The sequence below is a fragment of the Penaeus chinensis genome, chromosome 2, assembly GCF_019202785.1.
Source record: "Penaeus chinensis breed Huanghai No. 1 chromosome 2, ASM1920278v2, whole genome shotgun sequence".
NCBI classification, from domain to species: Eukaryota; Metazoa; Arthropoda; class Malacostraca; order Decapoda; family Penaeidae; genus Penaeus; species Penaeus chinensis.
Window position 1 is genome coordinate 43571912 of NC_061820.1, and position 25674 is coordinate 43597585.

General features: G+C 35.0%; 1 protein-coding gene across 1 annotated transcript; it reads right to left on the minus strand.

Moving 5' to 3' along the window:
• Positions 1-1316: 1316 nt before the first annotated feature.
• On the minus strand, positions 1317-25124 carry LOC125035036 (proteasomal ATPase-associated factor 1-like). The gene is made up of 10 exons (XM_047627114.1): positions 25056-25124; positions 24558-24628; positions 19612-19649; positions 16954-17113; positions 13584-13788; positions 13319-13414; positions 11320-11525; positions 10309-10448; positions 4033-4232; positions 1317-2652 (listed from the first exon to the last, which is right to left on the minus strand). Exons 1-10 carry the CDS (start codon positions 25122-25124, stop codon positions 2398-2400), a joined length of 1440 nt encoding a protein of 479 aa, XP_047483070.1. The 3' UTR covers positions 1317-2397.
• Positions 25125-25674: the final 550 nt, after the last annotated feature.

Below are 25674 nucleotides of genomic sequence, written 5' to 3' on the forward strand. Positions count from 1 at the left end.
TTACAAAATTATTAAAAAGTTACTTATTGTTATTTATTGCAAAATGGTGTAGCCTACCTAGAAAGATGATACAAAGTCTATTACCATCTTCATTCAGCATATCAAATGATAAATATAGAACTTGAAAAATATTAAGCGAGCACAAATCTTATGCAAAAAGAGAATAACATTGCAAAGGGGAGACAAGTAGTCTCAACGCTGCACATGAGTTTATGTAGACCAGGCTTACAATCCACAAACCTGGGAGAGTTGCCATTCAAGTAAGCAGCAGTTTTGTGTAAAGCCTCTCCATCATTAAGACACCTACTCTGCCTCCCATGAAAACTTGGTACCTTAAAAAAATCCAAGGGTAAACTGAACAAGACATTGGAGAGGCAGAACCCTAAAGACTCATCTGTGTGTGGAGAGAGAGAGAGAGAGAGAGAGAGAGAGAGAGAGAGAGAGAGAGAGAGAGAGAGAGAGAGAGAGAGAGAGAGAGAGAGAGAGAGAGAGAGAGAGAGAGAGAGAGAGTGAGAGAGAGAGAGAGAGAGAGAGAGAGAGAGAGAGAGAGAGAGAGAGAGAGAGAGAGTGAGAGAGAGAGAGTGAGAGAGAGAGAGAGAGTGAGAGAGAGAGAAGAGAGAGTGAGAGAGAGAGAGAGAGAGAGAGTGAGAGAGAGAGAGAGAAGAGAGAGAGAGAGAGGAGAGAGAGAGAGAGAGAAGAGAGAGAGGAGAGAAGAGAGAGAGAGAGAGAGTGAGAGAGAGTGAGAGTGAGTGACGAGAGAGGGACGAGTGAGAGAGAGAGGAGAGGGACGAGTGAGTGTGAGAGAGAGAGGTAGAGGAGAGAGAGAGAGAGTGAGAGGAGAGAGAGTGAAGAGGAGTGGAGAGAGTGAGATGAGAGAGAGAGAGAGAGAGAGAGAGAGAGGAGAGAGAGAGAGTGAAGTAAGGAGGAGAGAGAGAGAGAGAGTGAAGAGTGAAGTGGAAGAGAGAGAGGAGAGATGAGAGTGAGGAGAGGGTCGAGAGAGAGAGGAGAGTGAGAGAGAGTGTGAGAGAGTTGAGAGAGAGAGAGAGAGTGAGAGAGTGAGAGGAAGAGAGAGAGAGTGAGAGTGAGTGAGAGTGAGAGGAGTGTGTGAGTGAGTGAGTGAGTGAGTGAGTGAGTGAGTGAGTGAGTGAGTGAGTGAGTGAGTGAGTGAGTGAGTGAGTGAGTGAGTGAGTAGTGACAGACAAACTATACCAATTGAAGGATATGTTTACAAAAGCATATCATATTTTGCAACATTTCTGAGATATTCTTAAACTAAATATAAAAAAAGTCCATCAAAAAAGGATACAAATAAACCATTTCATCATAATATTTATTCCTCATCTTAATATTTATTCCTCAATGCCTGCTCTGCATATTTGTGTTTGCATATATTAATGTAATATTTTCAAACTGTTTTCTTCTGCTAAATACATGATAATCCTGCAAAGCACTTTCTGTGCAAAATCTAAACATTCTTCCTGAAACTAGGAAAAACTCATCACAGGTAACAACTTATTTAATTTTAATGAGTTTACATTTCAAAATTTTAAATTCAGATTCATATTTTGCTTCCATTTAAATTACAGGTTTACAAAAAAAAACTTTGCATTCAAATCAATTATCTAGTAATCATATTGTTTTTTTGTTTTTACAACAAAAAACAGTTTACAGTATTCTTTATTAATAGTGAATTCTTTCAACTGAACAAATATATCAATATCCAGTTCCTCTCATATAAACTTTTAAGAGACCTCTCTGTATCACACCAGTAACATTTGCGTGGTACTGTGCTTCAAAAAGAAACCAAATACCCATTACATTATCAAGGAATTTTGAAAATAATTGCTTAACTAAAGAATCCGTTAATTTGAATGGAAAACCAATGCATGTTACTTCATATTTGGGTGAAGTAAAAACATACTGAGATGCCTGTAATGAGACCCTGAAATTTTTTATTCATAATTGATTTTAAAGAAAATACTGAAAACGAGAATGCTTGAGGTCAACCAGTATTTCTGCTAATGTTATCAGACCTTGTATTTACCTTTTTGGTTTCAACTAATTGGGATTACTGTTATGTGTCCCGGTATTGTATTTTTGGATTCCAACAGCAGAACCTGAACTATAAATGGTAAAAGTATCTTGTTAATACTGCATCACCTGTCTCCAAAAGAAAAAAAGCTGGAATGACTTTATCACTCAGACTTTTTACTGGTAGCTCATATTATTCAAAACTCAAAGAATTATCTTCCAAAAAGAAACAAGAAAAAACTTCAGTATCTTGTCACATGCACACTGATTCTAACTGTGAGTGATAAATCAAAAATAAAGAATGAGACCTAACTGATTGAACCTTCTAATGACTTAGCATTGGTAACACAAATATCAAGGCCCCACTCAGACATTAATGTCACTGCATCTGTATTTTCGGATTAATCCATCTCGACAAGCTGTGTAGATGTAGTTGGTATCCCGAACTATCTTGTATATTGGGTCACAATCTGAACCAGTTAACTGGAAGGAGCTAGATCCATCCAGGTTGTAAAACTGGCACAGACCATCACGCCTTCCTGCCAACACTCCTCCCTTTAAGGCTGTTACAGTCTCAACAGGTGAGGCACTGTCATGAGACAGAGGCCGTGTTACAAGTGCCTGAGAAAGATCAAGCATGGTGTCACTAAACTGACCTGTGGTTTTATCTTAAAAACAAAAGGAATAGCAATATGAAATATTTAAAAATAAAGCCTCTTAAATGTAGACATTAGCTCAAAAGATAATGTGCTGTGTCTTAAAGCATCTAATATAGCCTATGTCATAAAATGAAGAAAAACATGCACAGACAAAAAATCAACAACCAGCAATATTTTCATGATGAAAACAATACTAGGACATGCTGAGAAACCAAGTAATATAAATTAGGAAAACATAAAAGCAAAGCAATTAACCATACACATAGTATGACAAACACTTATAAAGTCAAGCAGTACCATTTCTGAATATTTTTTACATCATAAATCTTGTCACTATGAACATGCTACATAATATACCGTGTTGCCTTCTTAAACTTCTGAACGATAAATATTAGATATACCATTGTCTTTGATAATATATTCATAACTGCTAAATGTGTATTACACCTACTACTACTACTATTACTATTTCTACTACTACTAATATTAAAAAAAGAGAGAGAGAGAGAAATAAAATAAATAAATAAGTGATAGTTTGTCAAGTTTTGCCTGAGTCTGACATCAATGTTGTGTTGATACTATGTGTGGCTTCAATTACATTCTTTGAGATCAATAAAATGTGGAGAAAAGTTGCACATCATGCATCCACATCAGAAATTCAAAGAACACTTTTGTAAATAAAGCCAACAGGAATAGATATGAATGTCAAACAATTACTTAAATTGACAAATCAGCAATGCAAACTGTGTAGTAAGCCCATACTTAGGCCAACTATGTGCTTTAATCACCCTGCTTGCAACAGGTTATTAGGATATTTAGATTTCACTTAGGAGGGCAGTACTTGATAAATCTTGTTTTTGAACACCAATATTGAAGAAAAATTATTTCAACTTTGATTGTTGATTAAAGAATGGCTGTAATAGTGACAGTGATTAAATGAGTCAACCTAAGAGAGAAATGACAAACTGAACTCAAGATCTATACTTTTCTTTGTATAGTGGTCTTTTATCATAAGCAGAAATAAATTGGCATATATGCATGGCCAAATACTATGCAAAACATGTTACAAGACTTTCTACAGTAATACACTTACAATCTTTTTAGTTTTTAGTAATAAGAGAATAACAATCGTCATTCACCATACTAGCTCTTAGCATAACATAAGTCACTATATAACTACAAAATAGCAAATTTAATGGTGCAAAACGGGATTTATTCAGTCCAAAGTATATTGTCATGTCTATTACACGCTGCCAATATCAAACATATAAAAATACTCTTAGAGAAAAAAGATTACAAGTATATCAAACTGATATCACATTATTCAGCAATGTAAGCTTACCTCAGCATCCACAATAACCAGACGCCCATCGCTGAGTCCAGCTACCCCAACTGTAGGTCTTGCCCAGCAGACAGACAGCACAGGCGCCCCTTGAGTAAATGATCCCAGGACAGTCCTACTCTCCACAGCTACCAAGTGAACCATCCCTTCTTCACAGCCGAGTAACAGCAGCTTTCCTGCAGTGCCATGCTCTAACTCATCTGTTGAGGAAAGATTAAAAATAATTCAGCCACTATAGTGACAATATTAAATTGAGTAACAATGTATGTGTGTGTGTGTGTGTGTGTGTGTGTGTGTGTGTGTGTGTGTGTGTGTGTGTATGTGTGTGTGTGTATGTGTCTGTGTGTATGTGTCTGTGTGTCTGTGTGTGTGTGTCTGTGTGTGTCTGTGGTGTGTTGTGTGTGGTGTGTTGTGCGTGTGTGTGTGTGTGTATTTGTGTGTGTGTATATTGTGTGTGTGTGTATATGTTTTGGGGGTGTATATGTGTGTGTGTTATTATGTGTGTGTGTGTTATATGTGTGTGGTGTTTATATATGTGTGTGTGTATTATATGTGTGTTTGTGTATATGTGTGTGTGTGTATTGTGTGTTGTGTGTGTCTGTGTGTTTTGTATATATGTGTGTGTGTGTATATATGTGTGTGTGTGTGTATATATGTGTGTGTATATATATATGTGTGTTTTTGTATATGCGTCTGTGTGTGTATATGTGTGTCTGTGTGTGTCTGTGTGTGTGTCTGTGTGTGTGTGTGTGTGTCTGTGTGTGTCTGTGAGTGTGTGTGTGTCTGTGAGTGTGTGGGTGTCTGTGAGTGTGTGTGTGAGTGTGTGTGTGTCTGTGAGTGTGTGTGTGTGTGTGTGTGTGTGTGTGTGTGTGTGTGTGTGTGTGTGTGTGTGTGTGTGTGTGTGTGTGTGTGTGTGTTTATATGTGTGTGAGAGTATATATATGTGTGTGTGTGTATATATAGGTGTGTGTGTGTATATATATGTGTGTGTGTGTATATATATGTGTGTGTGTGTGTATATATGTGTGTGTGTGTATATATGTGTGTATATATAGGTGTGTGTGTGTGTATATATAGGGGTGTGTGTGTGTATATATAGGTGTGTGTGTGTGTATATGTGTGTGTGTGTATGTGTGTGTGTGTGTGTGTGTGTGTGTGTGTGTGTGTGTGTGTGTGTGTGTGTGTGTGTGTGTGTGTGTAGTGTGTGTGGTGTGTGTGTTGTGTGTGTGTGTTTTGTGGTTATATGTGTGTGTGTGTCTATGTGTGTGTGTGTCTATGTTTGTGTGTGTGTGTGTCCATGTGTGTGTGTTTTTGTGTGTTGTGTGTTGTCGTGTGTGTGTTGTGTGTGTGGGGTGTGGTTGTGTGTGTGTGTGGTGTGTGTGTGTGTGTGTGTGTGTGTGTGTGTGTGTGTGTGTGTGTGTGCGTGTATAAGTGTGTGTGTATTTAATGTGTGTGTGTGGGGTGTGCATTTACATGTGTGTGTGTATATATATGTGTGTGTGTATATTTATGTGTGTGTGATTTATATGTGTGTGTGTAGATATATATATGTGTGTTTTGTGTATATATGTGTGTGTGGGTTTTGTATATATGTGTGTGTGTGTGTGTTTTGTGTGTGTGTGTTGTGTGTGATGTGTGTGTGTGTGTGTGTGTGTGTGTGTGTGTGTGTGTGTGTGTGTGTGTGTGTGTGTGTGTGTGGTGTGTGTGTCTATTATCATATATACATATATATATTTTTCATATACACCACACACACACCACAAACACACACACACACAACACACACCACACACACACACATTCAATTATATATAATTTATTATATTATATATACACACACACACACACACACACACACACACCACATATACACAACACATATATATATATATATATATATATATAATATGATATATATAATATGTATATATGTATATGTATATATATATTATATATATATATATATATGTGCGTGATATTTGTATATATATATATGTGTGTATTTTGTTATGTATATATGTGTGTGTGTGTGTGTGTGTGTGTGGGGTGTGTGTGTTGTGTGTGTGTGTTGTGGTTGTGTGTGTGTGTGTGTGTGTGTGTGGGGTGTGAGTGTGTGTCTATATATATATTAATATATATATATATATATATATATTATTATATATATTTTTATATTTTATATATATATATATACGAACCGCGTTCATGTTGACAAATGTATAAAAGGTATGAATGAGAATGAATACTTCACAAGACTTATATATATATATATTATATAATAAAAAAAAGTGGAAGATATTCATTTTTTTTTCATACATTTTATACTTTTGTCAACATGAACGCGGTGTCGTTTATTTTTATATATTATTATTTTTTATTATATTATAATATATTTTTACTATATATTATATATATATATATATATAATATATATTTTACTTTATATTTTTTTTATATTATTTTTTTTATTTTTAAAATATTTTTTAATATTTAATATATATATTATATATTTTATATATATTTGTGTGTGTGTATAATATTATTTTAAAATATATATATGTATATAAATCTAAATAATTTTTTCTTATATTTTTATATATATATATATGTATATATTAAATATATAAATTATATATATTTATATATATATATAAAATATCTATATATAAATATATAAATATAAATATTATATATATATATCTATAATTAAAATTATATATATTATATATATTTTATATATATATACACAGCACACAAATATATATATATATATATAATATATTAATTAAAAAATATTATAAATAAAAATTATATTTTCTAATAATATATAATTTTATTATATATACATTATATATATATTTATATATATACACATATATATAACAACACACAAACACACTATAATTATATATATTAAAATTTTATTTATTATATATAACATAATCTACTCCCATATTTATCCCTTATATCTACAAATATAAAATTAACATATTTATTCCCATATATAAAATTTTAAAATTTTATATTATATATATATATTTTTATACACACATAAAATATAATATATATATATTTTATATATATAAAATATATATATATATTTTTTTTGGTTTTATAAAATATATATATACACATACATTTATACAATATTACATATATATACATATATATTAAAAAAACAAATAATATATCCACAAATATATATACATATTTTTACACTTTATATACATATATATACATATTTTAAAATATGCACCCATATATTAATATATATAAATGCACACTTTATACAAATAAATATATGCAAAATAATTACATAATTATAGCACACATTAATACAATAATATTATGCACACATTATTACATAATATATGCACAATATTACATATATAAAAACTATTAACATATAATATAAAATATTATTTTATATTGACACTATAATACATATATATATATGCACAATATATTAATATACTATTAACATATATATACATATAATTTTTAAAAACAAATATTACATATATATTTATGAACAAAATTAAATTTTATAATATATATAATAAAATATATAATATATATATATTATATAATATATATATAATATATAATCTATACATATAATATTATAATATATTATATAATCTATAACAATATTTATATATAAATATAATTTATATGAATATATTATCTATATAATATAAAATTATTAACATATAATATATAATATATATATACATAAAAATATATATTATATATATTTTATTATCTTATATATATATTATATAGAATATGTATATATTACAAATAATATATATTATATTATATATATTTTATATATATATATATTATATCTATATATATATGTGTATGTAATTTATTCATGATAATCTATATATAAATATATTTATAATTATATATATACTATAATATATTTTACAATATATAAATATAAATATATATTATATATATAATATATACTATATATATAAAATATCATAATATATATAATATATATAAAATATATATATATATATAAATATATTATATAATATATTATTTTAATATATATATATATTTATAGATATTTATTACATAAAAAATATAATAACATCTAATAAAAAAAAATATTATATATATAAAAATTTATATATTATATATAATATACAAAATATATTTATATAATATTATATATATTTATATATATTATATATTACTATTTTTATATTAATTATATATATATTTATATTATTTATATTATTTTATATATTATATATATTATATAAATTTATAATTTAATAATTTATATATATATAATATATTTTAAAAAAAAAATTAAATAAAATAAAAAAAAAAATAAAAATAAAATAAAAAATAATAATAAAATATAAAAAAACAATCTCCCACTTCTAAACCTATCACTTATAACACCTAACTTAAATAAAAATTATTAAATATATAAATAATTATAAATAAAAAAAATAAAAATTAACTAAATTAAAATAAATAAAAATAAATAAAAATATAAATAATATAATAAAATATATCCCTTAAAATAATATAAATATAAATAAAATATATATAATATAACATAATAAATAATATTTAATATTCAAAATTACATCTAATACTATTATATAAAATATAAAAAATATAAAATATTATTAATTTAAAAAATATATATATATTGTATAAACAAAAAAATCATTATAATATTATTTAAATTTTTATTATTAATAAAATTTTTTATTTTTATAATATAAAATAAATAATATAATTAATAATTATATTTTAATAAATTTTTTATTTATAAAAATTTAAATCTAATATTTATTTTATATAATTAAAATAATTTTATTTTTAAAATTACCCATATATTTTTAAATATTTTTATAATATTAAAATTTTCTAATAAATAAAATATTATTCATATTATTTAAATAATTAATTCTAATTTATAATTTAAATATATATAATAATCTTATTAATTTATAATATAAACAAACAATATAAAATATATTAAATTATTAAATTTATATAAATTAATAATTATATTTATTTATATATATATATAATTATATAATTTAAATAAATATATATATAATTAATATATATATCTAATATATATATTATATAATTATTATATAATATATTATTAAATTATAATATATAAATATTCATAATATAAATTTAAATATTTTATATATATAATTTAAATATAATAACTAATATCATAATATAAATATAAATTAATATTATTTATTAATTTTAAATATATATTTTAAACTAAAATATAATTATAATTTTAAATCTATAAAATATTAAATTCCTATCATTAAAATATTAAAAAAATAATAAAAAATATAAATAAATATTTTTAATATAATTATCTATATATATATAACTTTTAATTATTTAACATTATAATCTCTATACAATCCTATAATAAATTATTAAAACTATAAATCCTATATTAACACATATTTTAAAAATAATTATCAAAAACTTTAAAAAAATAATATATATTTTACTTTTAAAATTATCAACTATTTCTACTTTTCATAAAAATATAATAAAACTAAAACCTTATAAGACAATGTATACAAAGGTCTCCCATTCACTGGAATGATTTGCAGACTCACTGTATACCTGCATTAGCTGGGGTTCTTGGCTCACCCAGGCTCTGCCCACTACCTTGCTTTAACAGTTTTTTTTTCTTTGTTCCTCACTATATATATGTTTTATTATAAAAATATTATAGGTATTTCGTATCCAATTTATTCATCCAATTTATTTATTTATTTCTATTTCATTTATACATATTCTAATATTATGTATGATATGTTCCATACATCATAAAGTCAAATCTGCATAAAACAAAACTGTTATCTTGAAAATCAAAAGTACCTGATGCTTAGCCTTTCCTTTGTGTTATGACACCAGCACACAGCACAACTGTTTCGAATTGCTTCATAAGTATGAACAATTAATAGGATTGAGCAGTATCAATCAAGAGAGTAGTATCATTATGTCTAACAGCTGTGATGTCTGATGGGAGAGTGAGACCATTTCAATTGATATGGTATGCATTAAGACCCAGCATCCTGTACCCTATTCTGTTTACATCAGCCCTTGCCCATGATTGCCTTCAAAATACAACATTTTACTTTCTTTAAATAGAACATAAACTTATCCTTAAGTTCATAACATTTGTAATGAAAAAATAAACTAGAGAAATAACCACTACTATGAATATTATGGATTATAACCACTACAAACCTGGTATTTCTGCAGGTGCAGGAAGATTAATTAAACCTGTGACATCTGTTATTGCACATGATGTTATTGTTGATTCTGCTGTCAGGAGTGTTGCTATGCATTTACTCTGTCCACAGTTCCAAAGTCTTGCTGTTCCATCCCTGGGGCAAAGCATAACTTAATTTAAAGATCTCACACCAAATTTCTTTTGTTATTAAGATAGTACATGCGAGGTGATTATCCTGGTCTCTAATTCAAAATTAAAAAGTCTACTTTATCCACATCTCTTGTTTTAATCTTTATTCTAATGTTCTCTTTAATGAAATAATACAGCCTTTAAAAACTTCACATGAGGCAGTTATTATCCCATTTTGCATTGTGCATGCAGTGACAATATAACTTTTCTGTCTAATCTTACAGGAGTATCAGTTTTTAAGAAAGTTGACTTATCACAAAACAGTGTTCATGGAGACGAATACTGAAAAAGCTATGAATGAGCATGAATATCTCTGACCAGTTTCAATTAATCTTTGTCAAAAATACACACATTTCCGATGAAGATATAATAAAAACTAGTCAGATACATCTCTTGCACTATGAAAGTATCAATTCTTATTCATACTACAAAAATGGAAAAATGGCAAGATATGCCATTTATATACTGACCTAAGTGCTCACCTTTCAGTCTATTTAGAAGTTATCTAGGTTTTATGTCACTAGAGTTGCATAAAGTTCACAGAACCATAAAGTATTTGTAGAATAAGACATCCAACTCTGTACATCAGTGGTTCTCAACCTCGCTGTTACAATTACCTTCCAAATGCGTTTCATACTATTTTACAGATGTCTTTCTTGCCCTTGAAGTTCCTTGTATTTATAATCATACATTAACTGATTAAATAGTTGCATGTTGCAGAAATTTTGAATACAGTTTTAGTATATTGCCAGAATAGGTTGAGAACCACTGTAGAAGATGAAAACAACAAAAACATCACAATAACTTAATTATTCTTTAATGTGACCGTAACTCACTTGCTGACAGAAATCACATTCTTCCCACGATCAATAAAAGCTGTGTCTAGAACAGCTCCTGTGTGGCCCTTTAGAACAACAGGACACTGACCAGTGGCTGCATCCCATATTCTGAGTTGCATGTCCCCGCCTCCCGACAGCACCACAATGCCCGAGGGGAAGAGGTGACAGGTATACACATCAAAAAAATGACCTTCAAGCAATCTCTGGAATCATAAAGAAACTTCTATGATTAATGCTAGTCTATAGAATACAAGCAAAATTTCAAAATAACGAAATAAATAATAATAGATAAAACATACAGTAACAGCAAACTCCTGGCAACAAGCGGAATAAAAAAGATGTTGAATTTAATAATGGTAGAGGTTCATTTCTTTCAATTTAACACAAACTTTTTGAGATCCCTAACTTCTTATAGCCGAACACGCCTATAGTTGTCATGAAATACTAACTCATCATGACAGGCATGGCTAAAGGGGTCACGCTATAGAGAGTCAAGTGCGAAGTTCTGCTAAACAGCAGACTTCCTGGCCAAAAAGCTAGTGGGTTGCCACAAGTCACCAGAATGAGGGACACAAAGAAATTTCTGGCACCATCACTGTATGGTTCACTATACAAAATAATTAATACTCTATGTTGAATACACAAGTGATAATTTTTTAAAAATAAAAACCTTTCCTATCTTTAAATTGTGCCCCAGCTTGGCTTCTTTATAAGTACTTTGATGTTGTGATATTTGTTGCTGCTCCAATATCTTCAGATATTAATTTGGTTGACCAAATTATAACAATATAACAAGAGAAATGTCATACATATAGTATGGAATTATTAGAAACCACTACTGCAAGAATCAAACTGTGCTTCTCATCTAAGAGGAATTTGCGTATAATTCAAAAAAGGAACTTAAAATAATTTTATCTATATATAATTACTCATAGGCACTTAGTTTCCCTATAATCAAAAGAACTTTCAAGTAAATGTACTGTAGTACATAGAGTTCTCAACATTTCACCCCAAAAATCTGATGGCTACTGACTGAGTATGTGTGTACTTTTCATGTTTGATCTGTAATGACACAACTAAGCATATCTTCTTAAAAACTGGCAATGAGACGTAGGGACCGTAAGCAAGTTTCTTGTTAAATTTCTTCCAGCAACATCCCCCTCCTAATCCCATCCTCTAATCTCCTTTCATCTCCATCACACAAGTATCTCATGACCCTCTTTTGACAAGTGAAAGAATGGAGTAGGTATAAAAAGGAAGATTTATCCTAAAGTTTAGCATGTACATCTTTAAAAGGCTTTACTATTCAACCATATTCCTGCTACCTCTCTCAACATTTTCACATATTCTCCCCTTTTCTATTTCTTTCTATTTCAATGGCAACATTAACTTCTTTCAACTTTGATGCCCCAATTGTTCAGTTGCTGTGGGACATAACAGGTTAAAACATACTTTCTGGGGTGTAAACTCAAGCACTAAAGACAGTAAAGACCAAAACTAGTCTTTGGGAAAAGAATTTGATTTGGAATAACTCTATATATTTTTATAATAAGATTCACTATACTCAGTCAGTTACATTAAACTTTAGGGGTTAAATCTTGAGAATATTAAGTTACTCATATGCCAAGTCCACTACAATTTTAGTTTATTAATATGCTAAGTCATCACCGAGTCAAATATTAGTTGTACCTACCTCAGATGTTTACCCTTTTTCTCTATTTTAGGAAAACTCTCACTGTCATTTCATTATGATAACATTATAATAATCATAATGTCAAATAATAGTATAAGTATCACAACAGCATTAGGAAAAAATTGTTTTCTTGCAAATTCAAAGAATGGGGAAACCAAGTGCAGTCACTCCTTGGTGGCTAAGCATTTGTGGAGCCATTTGTGTGCAACAAAATTCACAAAAAAATCGGTGGACTGTACATAAACCCTCAGCCAATGGATTAATATCTCAGACACAAACAAATAAAAGAAAAGGCAAGCTTACTCTCACTTCACCACTCTCTGTTTCCCAGACATGTAGTTTGTTTTCTGAGCAAACGGAGACACCAAGTCCACCATTTGCTACATCCAGTCCAATCACCTGAGGAGAAAAATGATGGATATTTTAGCCCCAGAGCTCAAATACTGTACCAGTAGATATGCAGGCTATGAAATCATTATGGTATAATACTGTTTATGATCATCAATTACTTTCATAGTCATTAGTTTCCTCACAATTATCAAGCTGAGGAGAAATACTTCTTTCCTACACTTTTTGCATGGATGTTGCTAAAAGATGCAACTGGTGCAATGAATATGGTGGACATTCCCGATGGATGGTGTGACACAGCAATCGTCCGTTCAGTGCGGGAGTGAACCTGGAAAATGCCGTCGGATGCTGAGCCCCCGATCTTGCCATAGTCTCCCTTCTCTCCACGACGTTTGTGGAATATCCACGCAGAACTGTCATTATCCCTATAAGGAAAGAAAGAGAGAGAAAAAATAATTTCTGTCAAAATGTCAAGGTAATATAATTTATTCCAATTCCTGCTTATGAAAGCAGTGCCCAAGAAGGTCATTCCTCCTTTGTTATATGTTAATAGAATCATCATTATCATTAATAGAATGCCAGGGTAAAATGCCATGTATAAAAAAAGTAAAAAAAAGAAAAGAAAATGGTAATGCTTTTTGAGTTATATAAAGCCACCTCCAAACTTGCCCATGAAGACAAACAGAAGGGGGCTTTTAAAATGACAAAAGCAAATAAATCAGGCACGATCTAATGCTGCAATTTGCCCTCCCCACCAATTGCATTTATTATTGCTGTTACTGTTCTTGACAGTTCAAACCACTGTAATTATAAAGAATCCATTGCTACTAAAAGTCAGTGCATCTTGAGATATGGACCTATTCTAGAAAATTACCTCAAACTCTTTTAAAAATTAACCTTGCAATTTCAATGTTATACTTCAGGCCCCTTACTACTATTTGGGCCCAAGTTGTGGGAGATAGGAGGTATCTGCAAAATAATTCCTATGAATACTGGAAGGTGAAAAGAATGCAATAGCGTCAATATTGAGAAAGCTTTTCATGTATGACAATTGAGCTTAAACGGAATATAGAAAAAGTAAAATACCCAAAAAAAGAGGTACAAGAGATTTCCAACCCATCTTTAGGTAAAATCTATGGGAAAACACCACCATAAACCTCGCTGAAACCCCTAACCCCCTTAAATGATAGCTATATCCTCACTATATAACCTGTAACACACTAGCTGGGGGGTTTGCCACCTGGATGCCATGGTACTTATATGCTCTATGCCTAGTTATATAATCCATAGCCAGGAGACTCTGCCCCCCTACCCTCTGCCTAGATAACAAAATCTTCACCTATATATTCTGGCAGGATAGATCCTGGGCAATTGCACTTTGGTGATGCATACTGATGATATACAGAAGGCTTTGCCACTGCCCCCCCCTTCATGATCTAAAAAAACCTTCACCTTGTATGTTCTGGCAGGATAAAAGCCCGGGTAAACATCTGCACCTTGTACTGATCATTTACCACCTTAACCAATAAATCCAGATTGGCCAGCCTGAGAGTTGTCAAAATCCTCAGTGTCTCTGCTGGTGGGACTTGTGATCACTATCTCCCGCTTTCATTATTCCCATAATGTTTTTCACATTAACCCAACCCACTGCCGATGGGCATGTCACATATGTCCATGCCATGCCTACTGTGAGTTTACTTGTTTAATTGTTTTATACATAGATGGCTACACTTGTACTAAGTCACCAGTGAGCCAGTTATGAGTACTGCCTGTCTCGCCTGTTCACCCTTTTCTTTGATTTACGAAAATATTTTACATTATCTTATTTTGCTGTTACTAATGTTTATAACATTATAGTAATTATAATGTTTATAATAAAAATAACACCACTGATATTGATAGCACTAGTGAAAAAATACATTTTTCCTGCCAATTCAAGGAAAGGTGAAATCAGCAATCACCAGAGTCATCTATGTACAGAAACATTTCACAAAAATAAAAAAAATGAGCACAGCATTTTCCCCATTTTTTATTCATTTTCCCCGGCAGCAATGGGTTAAAGTCTTCCCAGCACCTTATACACAGCTGCCAAGCTGTGATGGAAATTAATTCAATTTCAGTTGGGCTTCTATTATTACATGATTATATATTACAGCTCTTGTTGCTCGTGTCTAGCTTCTCATCATGACCAAGTACAGTTCCTATTGCCTTCCTTGCCTTTCCATGGCATACATCATCTGCTATAATTCGGCCTGATTATTTTTGTTTTCTCTTATTTCTTCTTATCTTCTCTTTGCATAACATACAGTGACAGGATTTACTGAGTTTTACATCCCTCTACTACCCTTATAATTAGTTTGCAATGAAAATGATATAGAAAAAAAGTGTCTCAGAATGTTATGTTCTATCTGATGACATGGTCAGATTCTTAATTTGCAGTGTAAGGTGTCATTTCCAATAATACCCACGATAATAAGATATTCTATTAATGTGGCATTTCACCTTGCAATGTAAATATGATGAGCGATTTGGTAGATATCCTCTGTTCTCTGTCACATATATTCTATATTATTGATATGTGCAGGAAATATCATAGAATCATATTTCATCAAAGTAACCATTCCAAACACTCTTTGACATGAAACCCTGATTACCATCCACTGAAACATTATGAATTTTAATGTTTGGTGACTTTACTGTAATCTATTTCACATTACAGCCAAGGGGTTAGAAGGGGGGTTTGTCCATCCAAAGTGTTACCCAAAGAGGTTCTTGGGGGCAAAGTCTCTTACATTGATATGAATATATAAATACCCTAAAATTAATCCATGCAATTTCCTCGGAAGGCTTCATGTTTACCTATTGGTCTTGTAACTGTTGTATAAAAAAAAAGAGGAAAACAAAAAATGGGAATGCTTTTTGTGTTATATAAGGCCGTCTCCAAGCTTGGTTAATGTTACCAAGAGCGATGCACAAAGATAGAGGGAAATGGACACTGCCATCTTACATAGCATAAGAAATGGAGTAATGAACACATGTACAGTGACCTCCTATTTACCCCGAAATGACTAAAATATCTACTGCATTTCACCTCCCAGAGACTAAGTCCACAATACCTCAATGTCAGGTAAATGGGGCTTGCCCCTGTCTAGGGAATAAATAGAAGGTAGGAAAGGTTAGGTTTGAATTTTGGGTTTGCATACTAGCTTGGTTTTGGGACTTTGTCTCTGGAGGTGCGTCACTGTCGATAATATATACCTCAAGCTTGCCCATGGAGTCAAACAGAAAAGGGCTTTTAATATGACAAAAGTACATATTACGTACAATATAACTGTGTAATTTGTCCTCCCTACCGACAAAGACCAATTCTTTGACATCGTAAGAAATCTATTGTTGCAGTACAATAGATTAACGTACCCCCAAGTCAACCAAATGGTTCCTGACTACAGCAATAATAGCAAGGCAAAGCGCAACGTCGCGGTCTATCAACTTCTACTCCATGACACGCTCTCCCTCCTTTACATATCAACCTGCAGCAAACAAATATTCTTTACAACAAGTCCCGCTTACTTACACCTCTCATACCTCACCTCAAAGTGTCATGCCAGTCGCTCTGGATGACGAGCACACTGCCTCGCGCCGCCATGGCTTGTTGGCGTCGCTTACGCAGCGGCGCGGCAAGCCAACTCGCGTCTTCAGGGACCCCGGCGGCGCCGTCGGCTCTTGTCGCTGAGTTGGTCCTGAATTGGTCTTAATTGCAAGGTTTCTTGTCTGAGTGGCGGTTAAAGCCTACGAGATTTATTTAGGCTCGGGAATTTTAGAGGTTTGTATACTGATTGGCGATTTTTAATTCGGTAAACCTTCGGTTCTGTTATTTGTTAATTTTCTTTTCATTTCTCACAGAATAAAGACAATTCTTGTTTCCATCCCCATGAGCATTTTCATCATCGCCGGAAGACTTATTTTCTAATTACCAAGTTACGAAACTGAAGGTATCACTCTTTTCCTAAAGTATCAAATAACATGACTTTTGATCGAATAAAAATGTCAGATCTACGTGCCAGTCACGTCAGATACGCAAATCGTGCGTGTAGTCGTAATTCCCACAGACAATATGAACTTTAATAATAGTTAATGTTCAACGCCAAAGAAAATTAAAACACCGACTAGCAAAGCAAGCCATTCAGTTTTATACGCAAAGTATTTAAATAATTTAAAGAACTGAAAAAAAAAAACATTGACCAGGGGCACAGACCATTTCTCAGGGGCGTAACACCTGCCCCACCAAGGAAATAGACTTTTCTGCCTTAGCAAAAGCTGACTTGCAGGGTTAGCCTGACTCACTGCCAGCAACCATGTCTGCTTCTTAGTAGGCCTATTTTTGTATAAAAAAATATGAATAAAAGAGTGTATCAGGGGCGTCATTTAGCTTTTTCTTGTTAGGGAGGAAGTGATGGCGAGCGAAGTGAGTACTGTATAATCAGTTTCTCGGGCGCTGCGAGCCCCCTGAAAGAAAAAAGAAAGAAAAATGTGCTGTTCTAGAAGCATTTTTATGCTGAGAACAAAGCTATAAAGGTGTAATTTAGGGGAAACAAGCTTGAGGGTGTGGCCCTTGGGGTAGGGGGGGGGGGCAAGCCAGACTTTGCCCCCTCCTACTTGGGGGGCAATTGCCTTCGCCCGTAATGACGCCCCAGTACACAATACCAGATAGTTTATACGCTGGTAATAATACAAATCATTTGCTTCAAATAGGCTAATACGATTCTTCTCATGAGAATGAGCTTGTGAGGGGAAACATTAAAACTTTCCACAGATGTTTTCTTTTTTTCCAATGACCGTATCCTTGTTATGGAATCTTCATTGTGTATTCACTGTTTGCATTATGTTGGTGCACATATTCTCCTATCATAAATGATGATCCAATTTTATGAGTTTGTATGTATGTACATATGTATATATCTATCTGTACAGGGTTTGGTGATGGTTTCCCTTATTCTGTCTTGTGTGCGAAGTGTAAGAGTGTGCTTGTGTGCGTCAGCGAACCATTTGGTTTACCCGGACGACCCATTCCCCTTGCTTCGCACATGAAGGAAGCCATGGTCGATGGTCGCCGTTATATGGTCAGCCACTTGGCTCGGAACTCCACACCGATAAACATTGAAAGTATACCTTTATATTTATATATCTTTTTAATTGCGAAAATTGTAAGAGGAAATCAAATGACGTAACAAATGAAACTGAAGTGATTTAGTGATAATACAAGTGACTTATTTCAAATGGTCTTCGCTTTCAGCCTCCTTCATTTAGATATGGTTAATGGTTAAAAGAAAAATAAATGTGCTAGACATCTAAGGTCATGTAGCACTATAGTTAATGTTAGTGAAGGGTGGTTGGGTTAGTGATTAGTTGTTAAAGCTGGGTTAAGGAATTGGTGAGTGAATGGGTTAGGGTCGGGTGAAGGATATATATATGCGTTTGAGGAAGGAAAACAGGTTGTCAATGCAGAAAGTGTGAGATTCTGTAAGGATGTCTGATAGGTTGGGCTGTCTATGTAGGGAGGATAGGTGGGGGAAAGTAGAGGTACGGGCTGCTTCAAACCGTAGGCATGACAATAGAATGTGTGGGACTGAAAGAGTAACATTACATAAGGAACATAGGGGTGGATCGGATTGTGACATCAGATAGGAGTGTGTTAGACGGGTGTGGCCAATTCATAAGCGGCCGAGAGCCGTCTCCCAACGTCTGTTCCGATGGAATGGAGCTGACCAGGAGGAAATTGACAGTTTTACAGTATGTAATTTATTAGTGTGGAGACTTGACTAAAAAGATTGCCATCGATTATACAAGAAGGTCTTAAAGCGTGGGTAATAATCCGTGGCTGGGATATGTGAGAAACGTGGTTGGTTTGATGTGGACATAGCAGCTTAGCGTGCTAGAGTATCTGTCTGTTCATTGCCGGGGATTCCAACATGGCTGGGTACCCAGCAAAATTTGATTGTTTTATGACCTGTGGACTAGTAGAACACCAGTTCTGGATCTTACAAACAAGGGGGTTGGTCGTGTGTATTGACTTATGAGAGTTAATGAGTTACGGGAGTCAGTAAAAATTGTAAAAGAGGAATAGGGGAGTGAGTGTATGTGTTTTAAGGCAAAAAGGAGTGCATACTGTTTTGTAGTAAGGACACTGGATTCAGTAGGGAGGGGGTATTTGAAAGCACAAGTTGGGAAGATTACTGCAAAACCAGCACCGGAGGTGGTTTTGGAGTCGTCAGTGTAGACGTAAATACTGGAGGAATGAGTGGAGGCATGGTCAAGGATTGGAGAACGGGAGGGGTCGGAGATGGGGAAAAGGGGAATGGGAGAGGAGGGTATCCATGCGAGTGGAGAGAGGAGTAGGTAATCGTGGAGAAGAAGCAAAGGTAAGAAGTAGGGATCGTGGGATAGTTAGTTTAGTGAGGGGAAGTTGGTGGAATCGAGCATAACATCGGAGAGAGAGAAGGGCACGGTGGCGAGAGAGAGATGGTATGCTTGATTCAATGTACAGGCGAGGGGAGGAGCGGAAGGCACCTAGGGCTAAGCGAAGACCACAGTGATGGATTGTATCAAGATGGGCAAGGAGAGAAGTTGAGGCAGAGGAGTAGATATGGCATCCATAATCAAGAGTGGAGAGGATCAAGGTGACATGAAGATGAAGGAGAGTTTTTCGATTTGAGCCCCAGGATAAATGGGATAGGGTTTGTAGAATTCGGAGACGGCAGCGAACTTTTTCTTTGATGTAAAGAATATGGTCTCGCCAGGATAGTTTGGAGTAAAAAATGACGCCTAGAAATTTACCAGAGGAACGGTGTTGGAGTGGAGTGTCGTATAAGAAGAGTGAAGGTAGAGGACCTACACGTGTGCGAGAGAAAAGGATTGAGAAAGATTTGGAGGTAGAAAAGTGGAAGCCATGGTTTGTGGCCCAGGAGGATACTGATGATATTGCAGATTGAAGAAATTGGTAGAGATTTGGTATGGATGTGCCAGAGGCATAGATGGTTAAATCATCAACATATAGTGATGACCGGGCTCCTGGTGGTACAACTGAGGCAATGTCATTTACAGCAAGAAGGAATAAGGTGGTACTAAGCACACTGCCTTGTGGGAGGCCTTCAATTTGAGGAAAGAAAGATGATGGGGGAGAGGCAATTTTGACCTGGAAAGTGCGTTGGGAGAGGAAAGACTTAATGAAGACACCCATGTTTCCACATATGCCTAGAGAGGACAATTGTTGAAGAATATGTTACCTCCATGTTGTATCATAGGTCAAAAAACATAGCTAGTACGGATTCATGGCGTGCAAATGCGGAGCTGTACTTCGGGCACGGCGAAAACCAAACTGGGAAGGAGAGACAAGATTGTGGGATTCAAGATACCACATTAAGCGGAAGTTAACCATTCGCTCTAGTAGTGCGATGGGGCGATAGTCTTGAGGGAGAGTACCCGATTTATTGGGTTTCAGGAAGGGGAGGGTAAGAGCTTCTCGCCAATGAGAAGGAAAATTTCCTGATATCCATATATGGTTGTAAGTTGTTAACAGGAAGGATAAGGAGGAAGATGGGAGTTGTCGGAGCATACGGTAGTGAATACCGTCAGGGCCTTCATGAGTGTTGCGGCACGATTTTAGGGCAGCACTGAGTTCAGAGGAAGAAAAGGGAGCATTATAGGACTCATAAGGTGAAGATAATGGGGGTACATTCCCTGATGGTTTTAATAGAAGAGAAGTGTGGAGAAAGGTGAGAGCCACTACTGACCTGGCTGAAATAATCACCCAGTTCATTAGCGACTTCGGGAGGATCAGAGATGAGGGTATCGAATATGGAGGACGGGGGCTGGATGGGGGGGATGTTTGCCTGATAGTTTATGGATCCGGCGCCAAACATTTGAAATAGATGTAGAGGATGTAATTGAGGAAACATAATTTCGCCAGCTATTTGTTTTACTATTCCGGATTGTACGACGAAGACAGGCAGATGCTCTTTTAAAGGAGATAAGAGCTGATAGTTGATTTGGGGTACCTCGTTTGTAGCGGTAACTGTTCCAGGCTGCACGTTTTACACGGAGTGCTTTAGTGCAATCAGAATTCCACCATGGAACACATTTGGAGGTATAGGGTCTTGAGGTTCGAGGGATAGCTGTATGGGCAGCTCTTAGGACTGTAGTTATGAAAAATTGTATGATTTCTGATACGGATGAGAGGGAGGATGGAGGGGTATGAATAGCAGAGAGGGAAGTGAAAGTACGCCAGTCGGCTCTATCAAAGCACCAGCGTGGGGAGTTAGGAAGTGCTACATATAAAGTTGTAGAAAGGAGAACTGGAAAGTGGTCACTATAGGGAAAGTGGTCTAGAACTGACCAGTGGAAATCTAAATAAAGAGAAGGGGAGCATAGAGAGAGGTCAATGCATAAAAAAGACTGCGTGCGTGTATCAAAGTGTGTGGGGCGATCTGAATTTAGAATAATAAGATTAGCTGTGGAGAGGAAGCGCTCTAGAGCTCGGCCACGGGTGTTGGTGATAGAATCACCCCAAAGAGTGTGGCGGCAGTTAAAATCACCTACTCTGAGGAAAGGTGATTGAAGTTGGGAAATTAGATTTTCAAAAGCAACGAAGTTAATGAGGTGGGAAGGGGAGAAGTAGACTGTAATCACTGTGATCCAGCGGCGAAGAAAGATACGAATAATTGTACAAGGGACAGTGGTTTGAAAGGGAGGTATGACATAAGGTGTTTTCTGGTTGATAAGTATGGAAGAGACATAAAGGGAGTGTGGGGAAGAAACAAAATGGTAATTGGAGATTGGTATTGGAGAATGTGTAAGAAAAGTTTCTTGAAGGCATAGGATGGATGGGTTATAAGAGGAGAGGATATGACGGAGGTCAGGTCTGTGCAAGCGGAAACCGCGAATGTTCCAATGAAGGATAGTTATACTTTCGTTGATTTAGGGATAACGATTGTAGTACGTGTTGCAGAATTTGAAGGGAAAGGTGCTAGAGGGTGGGAAAAGAATGAGGTTGGGGAGGTGGTGCTGTATCAAGAGGGGTGTCGGGAGGTAGAGGGTCTGGGGAAGAGGGTACTTGTGATATTAGGGATTCACGTGTGTATCCAGAAGGGAGTGGAAGGGATAGAGGGGATGGTGAGAGGGTTAATGTAGGTGGGGCTGGAGTTGGGGGGGATGGGTTTTGTTGGGATGGGGTAGGAGGATTGGGTGTAGAGAGAATATGAGTAGGAGGAGGATGGATATCGGCAGTCACTTTGAGTGTGGAGGGAGCGGGAGTTGTAGAATTTGAAGGTGGATGAGTATTAGTTTGGGACTCGATTATGTAGTTCTGAATATCTTCAAGAGTTTCTGTAATGGAGTTGGTTGGGGAGTTTTGTGAGATAAAGGTTTTTTTGTGAGGGGGGGAAGGGAAGTCTGATGTCTGAAGATTAGGGGCAAAGGAAGGTGGAGGTGATTGTGGGGTAGGGGAAGAAGGGGTGGAAGGTTTATTCTGTCTGCTGCGAGTAGTGCGGGGAGGGAGAGGGGAAGGTGTTGGGGCTGTATTAGAGATTGGAGTGTCTGGATTTAGGATGGCAAAAGAATTTTACTGGGTAGAGATTAGAGTGTCTGGATGGCAAAAGAATTTGACTGGGGAAGGTAGGAGGTAGAAGAGGGGAAGTTAGATGGAGGGGGGTTAGGTTTAGGAGAGGGTGTAGGAGCTTGGGAGGTAGGGGGAGTGGCAGAGTGAGTGACATTACTGGAGTAGGGGGTAAGAGAAAAACCTCATCGACGTGCCTCCTGTCTGGCTTCACGTAGAGTGAGTCCAAGTCTGAATCTGAGAATTGCTACCTTAGACTTAAATTTGTAAGTGGGGCAGCCTCTATAAAATACATTATGGGGGTCACCACAGTTTGCACATGTGCGTGATTGTGCAGAGCAGTTTGATCGAGTATGGCCAGGTTGGGCACATAGCGGGCATCTGGCTGTAGAATGGCAGTGTTTGGCTGGGTGTCCTAAACGCCAACAATTTTGGTACTGACGAGGTGGAGGTTGGTATGGTCGGACAGGTTGGGATTCCCCACCTATGTAAACATTAAAGGGAAGGTCATGTCTACGGAAAGTAATTTTGGCAATGTTAGTGGATTTCTTACGATTTCCTCTGGGAGGAATGGAGTAGCATTGTACTGATGTCGCATCATAATCCGTGAGACAAGCGAGTAAGTCTTCTCCACAATCTGACCATTCTTTGTCATAGATTGGGCAATCTGTTGGGGAGATAGAGACAGTTCCGGTGCAAGTATTGAGGGTTGGATGAGGTTCTGTAGGGATGGGATTACCATATAGATTAGTAAGTTTTGTTAATGCTATAGCTTGGTTTTCAGATGTTACTGTGACGAGACGGGAGTGATCGAGTCGGCTACGGAAAGAGACTTTGCCTACTTGTTTTAGGAGGCATTGCTGGAAGAGGAAGGTGTTTTTAGAGTAGGGAGCTGTGGGAGGGATCACGAAAAATCGGTCCCATTTGGCTGGGCTAAATAGAGTATTTAGGATTCTTGTAGAGGTGGGGGTAGTAGAAGGGCGGGCGCGTGTGGAGGAGGGAGTAGTGTTGAGGGGGGTAGTGTTATGGAGAGGTGGGCAATAAGGATGTAAGGTAGTAATAAGGGGAGATGGGGTGGTTGATGAAGAAGGTTGGGGGAGTAAAGGTGTTGAAGTTGAGCATGTTGGGAGAGTTGAAATGTCTCCTGGGGGTTGGGTGTTGATTAGGGTGGATACTGTACTAGTAGGCATTGAGGAGGGGGTAGTTGTTGCAGTGTTCGGAGCCGTGGTCAAAGGAGAGCCGGGATTGGGGCTATTTGAAGAAGGGGCAAGCCTCATTGCCCCTAAAAGTGGGATTACGTCTTCATTATTGGCCATGATAGTAAAAGGGATTGGTGAAGGGACTGAAACGAAAAGTATGAGTGGAAAAAAGACCATGCAAAATTAGTTGAGTCGATGCCTGAGTCCCAAGATTGAGGAGTTCCCCATCATTGGGTCTCGGTCTCCGTCTCCTAAGCCCCTCCACGACAACAACGGTCAAAGGATTGGGGAGTTAATTTAGGTATAAGGTGGACGAATCTCAGGCCGCATTACCTGGCTGCAAGCCATGCCTGTGTACTATGGTTGCATACTTTTGAGTACATACTGTAATATCTGGCTGTTATATCCCGGTCCGCAGAATCCTGGGCCGTATGACCCCGGACCACTTGACCCAGGCTGGAATAGTGCTTACAAATTTTTTTATATCTTTTATGTGTAAATACGACTTGTGTTGTGAATATATATGAAAATATATATATTGAAGAAAATATTGAATTGTCTATTTTTCCCTTGAATCAATCTATTCCCCAGAGGATATAAATAAAAAGAACAAGAGGTTAGCTCATGATATCTGGAAAGTATTTACTTGTGAGATACTATGATTCAAATGAGAGGATACCTTGGACACTATCTATCTACATATACACACATACATATATGCATACATACATATATACATAAGTAGCGCCCTCTGGGAACCACTCAAATATTTTATCCAGAGGGTCACTATCTGTTATTTCCAATGTGGGGGTTTCTCCAAAAGTTATATTTAGAACCCACACTATAAAAGAAGAAGAATCATACAGGTTATTTATGATCTAACTTTAGCCTTAGAGAAGGCTGAAGTGGTACTATCAAAACACTTAATGAGGTTACAAATTTTACTTGACATTATGAATCATAAATCATTACACTTTTACAATAAAATAAACATACATTTACCAAAATGTCCAGGTACTCCAACCTGTCACTCTTTTTCTAGTTGGTCTTCTCAGCTATCTTCTTTCCTTTTCTTCATCCATTTCCTGGGCTCCCCAAAGATGTTTATTTTCTTTCATTATTGTGCACAGCACCAGGAACGAATAAATCCAATCTTCAGCAAAACCAAATTAAAACAAAACAAAAACATAAAAACACAGAAAAATAAAAACCCATTCGCTTTGAATGGGTTTTAAATTCTTAATAATGATGAGAGAGACACATCGGGATGTTGTTCAAGTGCCATGTGCCAGCCTCGAGCTCGGATATTTCACGATAAACTAAACACTTTCAGGCTGTTGTATGGCACTCTTCTCTGATCTCTCTCTCTCTCTATGATTATAGCAATAGTATCAGGCTTTAGTACTGTATATATTTCAAAATTTAAAGTCTACTCAGATCACATATAGTACAAACATATAGTTCTTCTTAACCTATACATGCATAATTTTCAGAACTTAAAT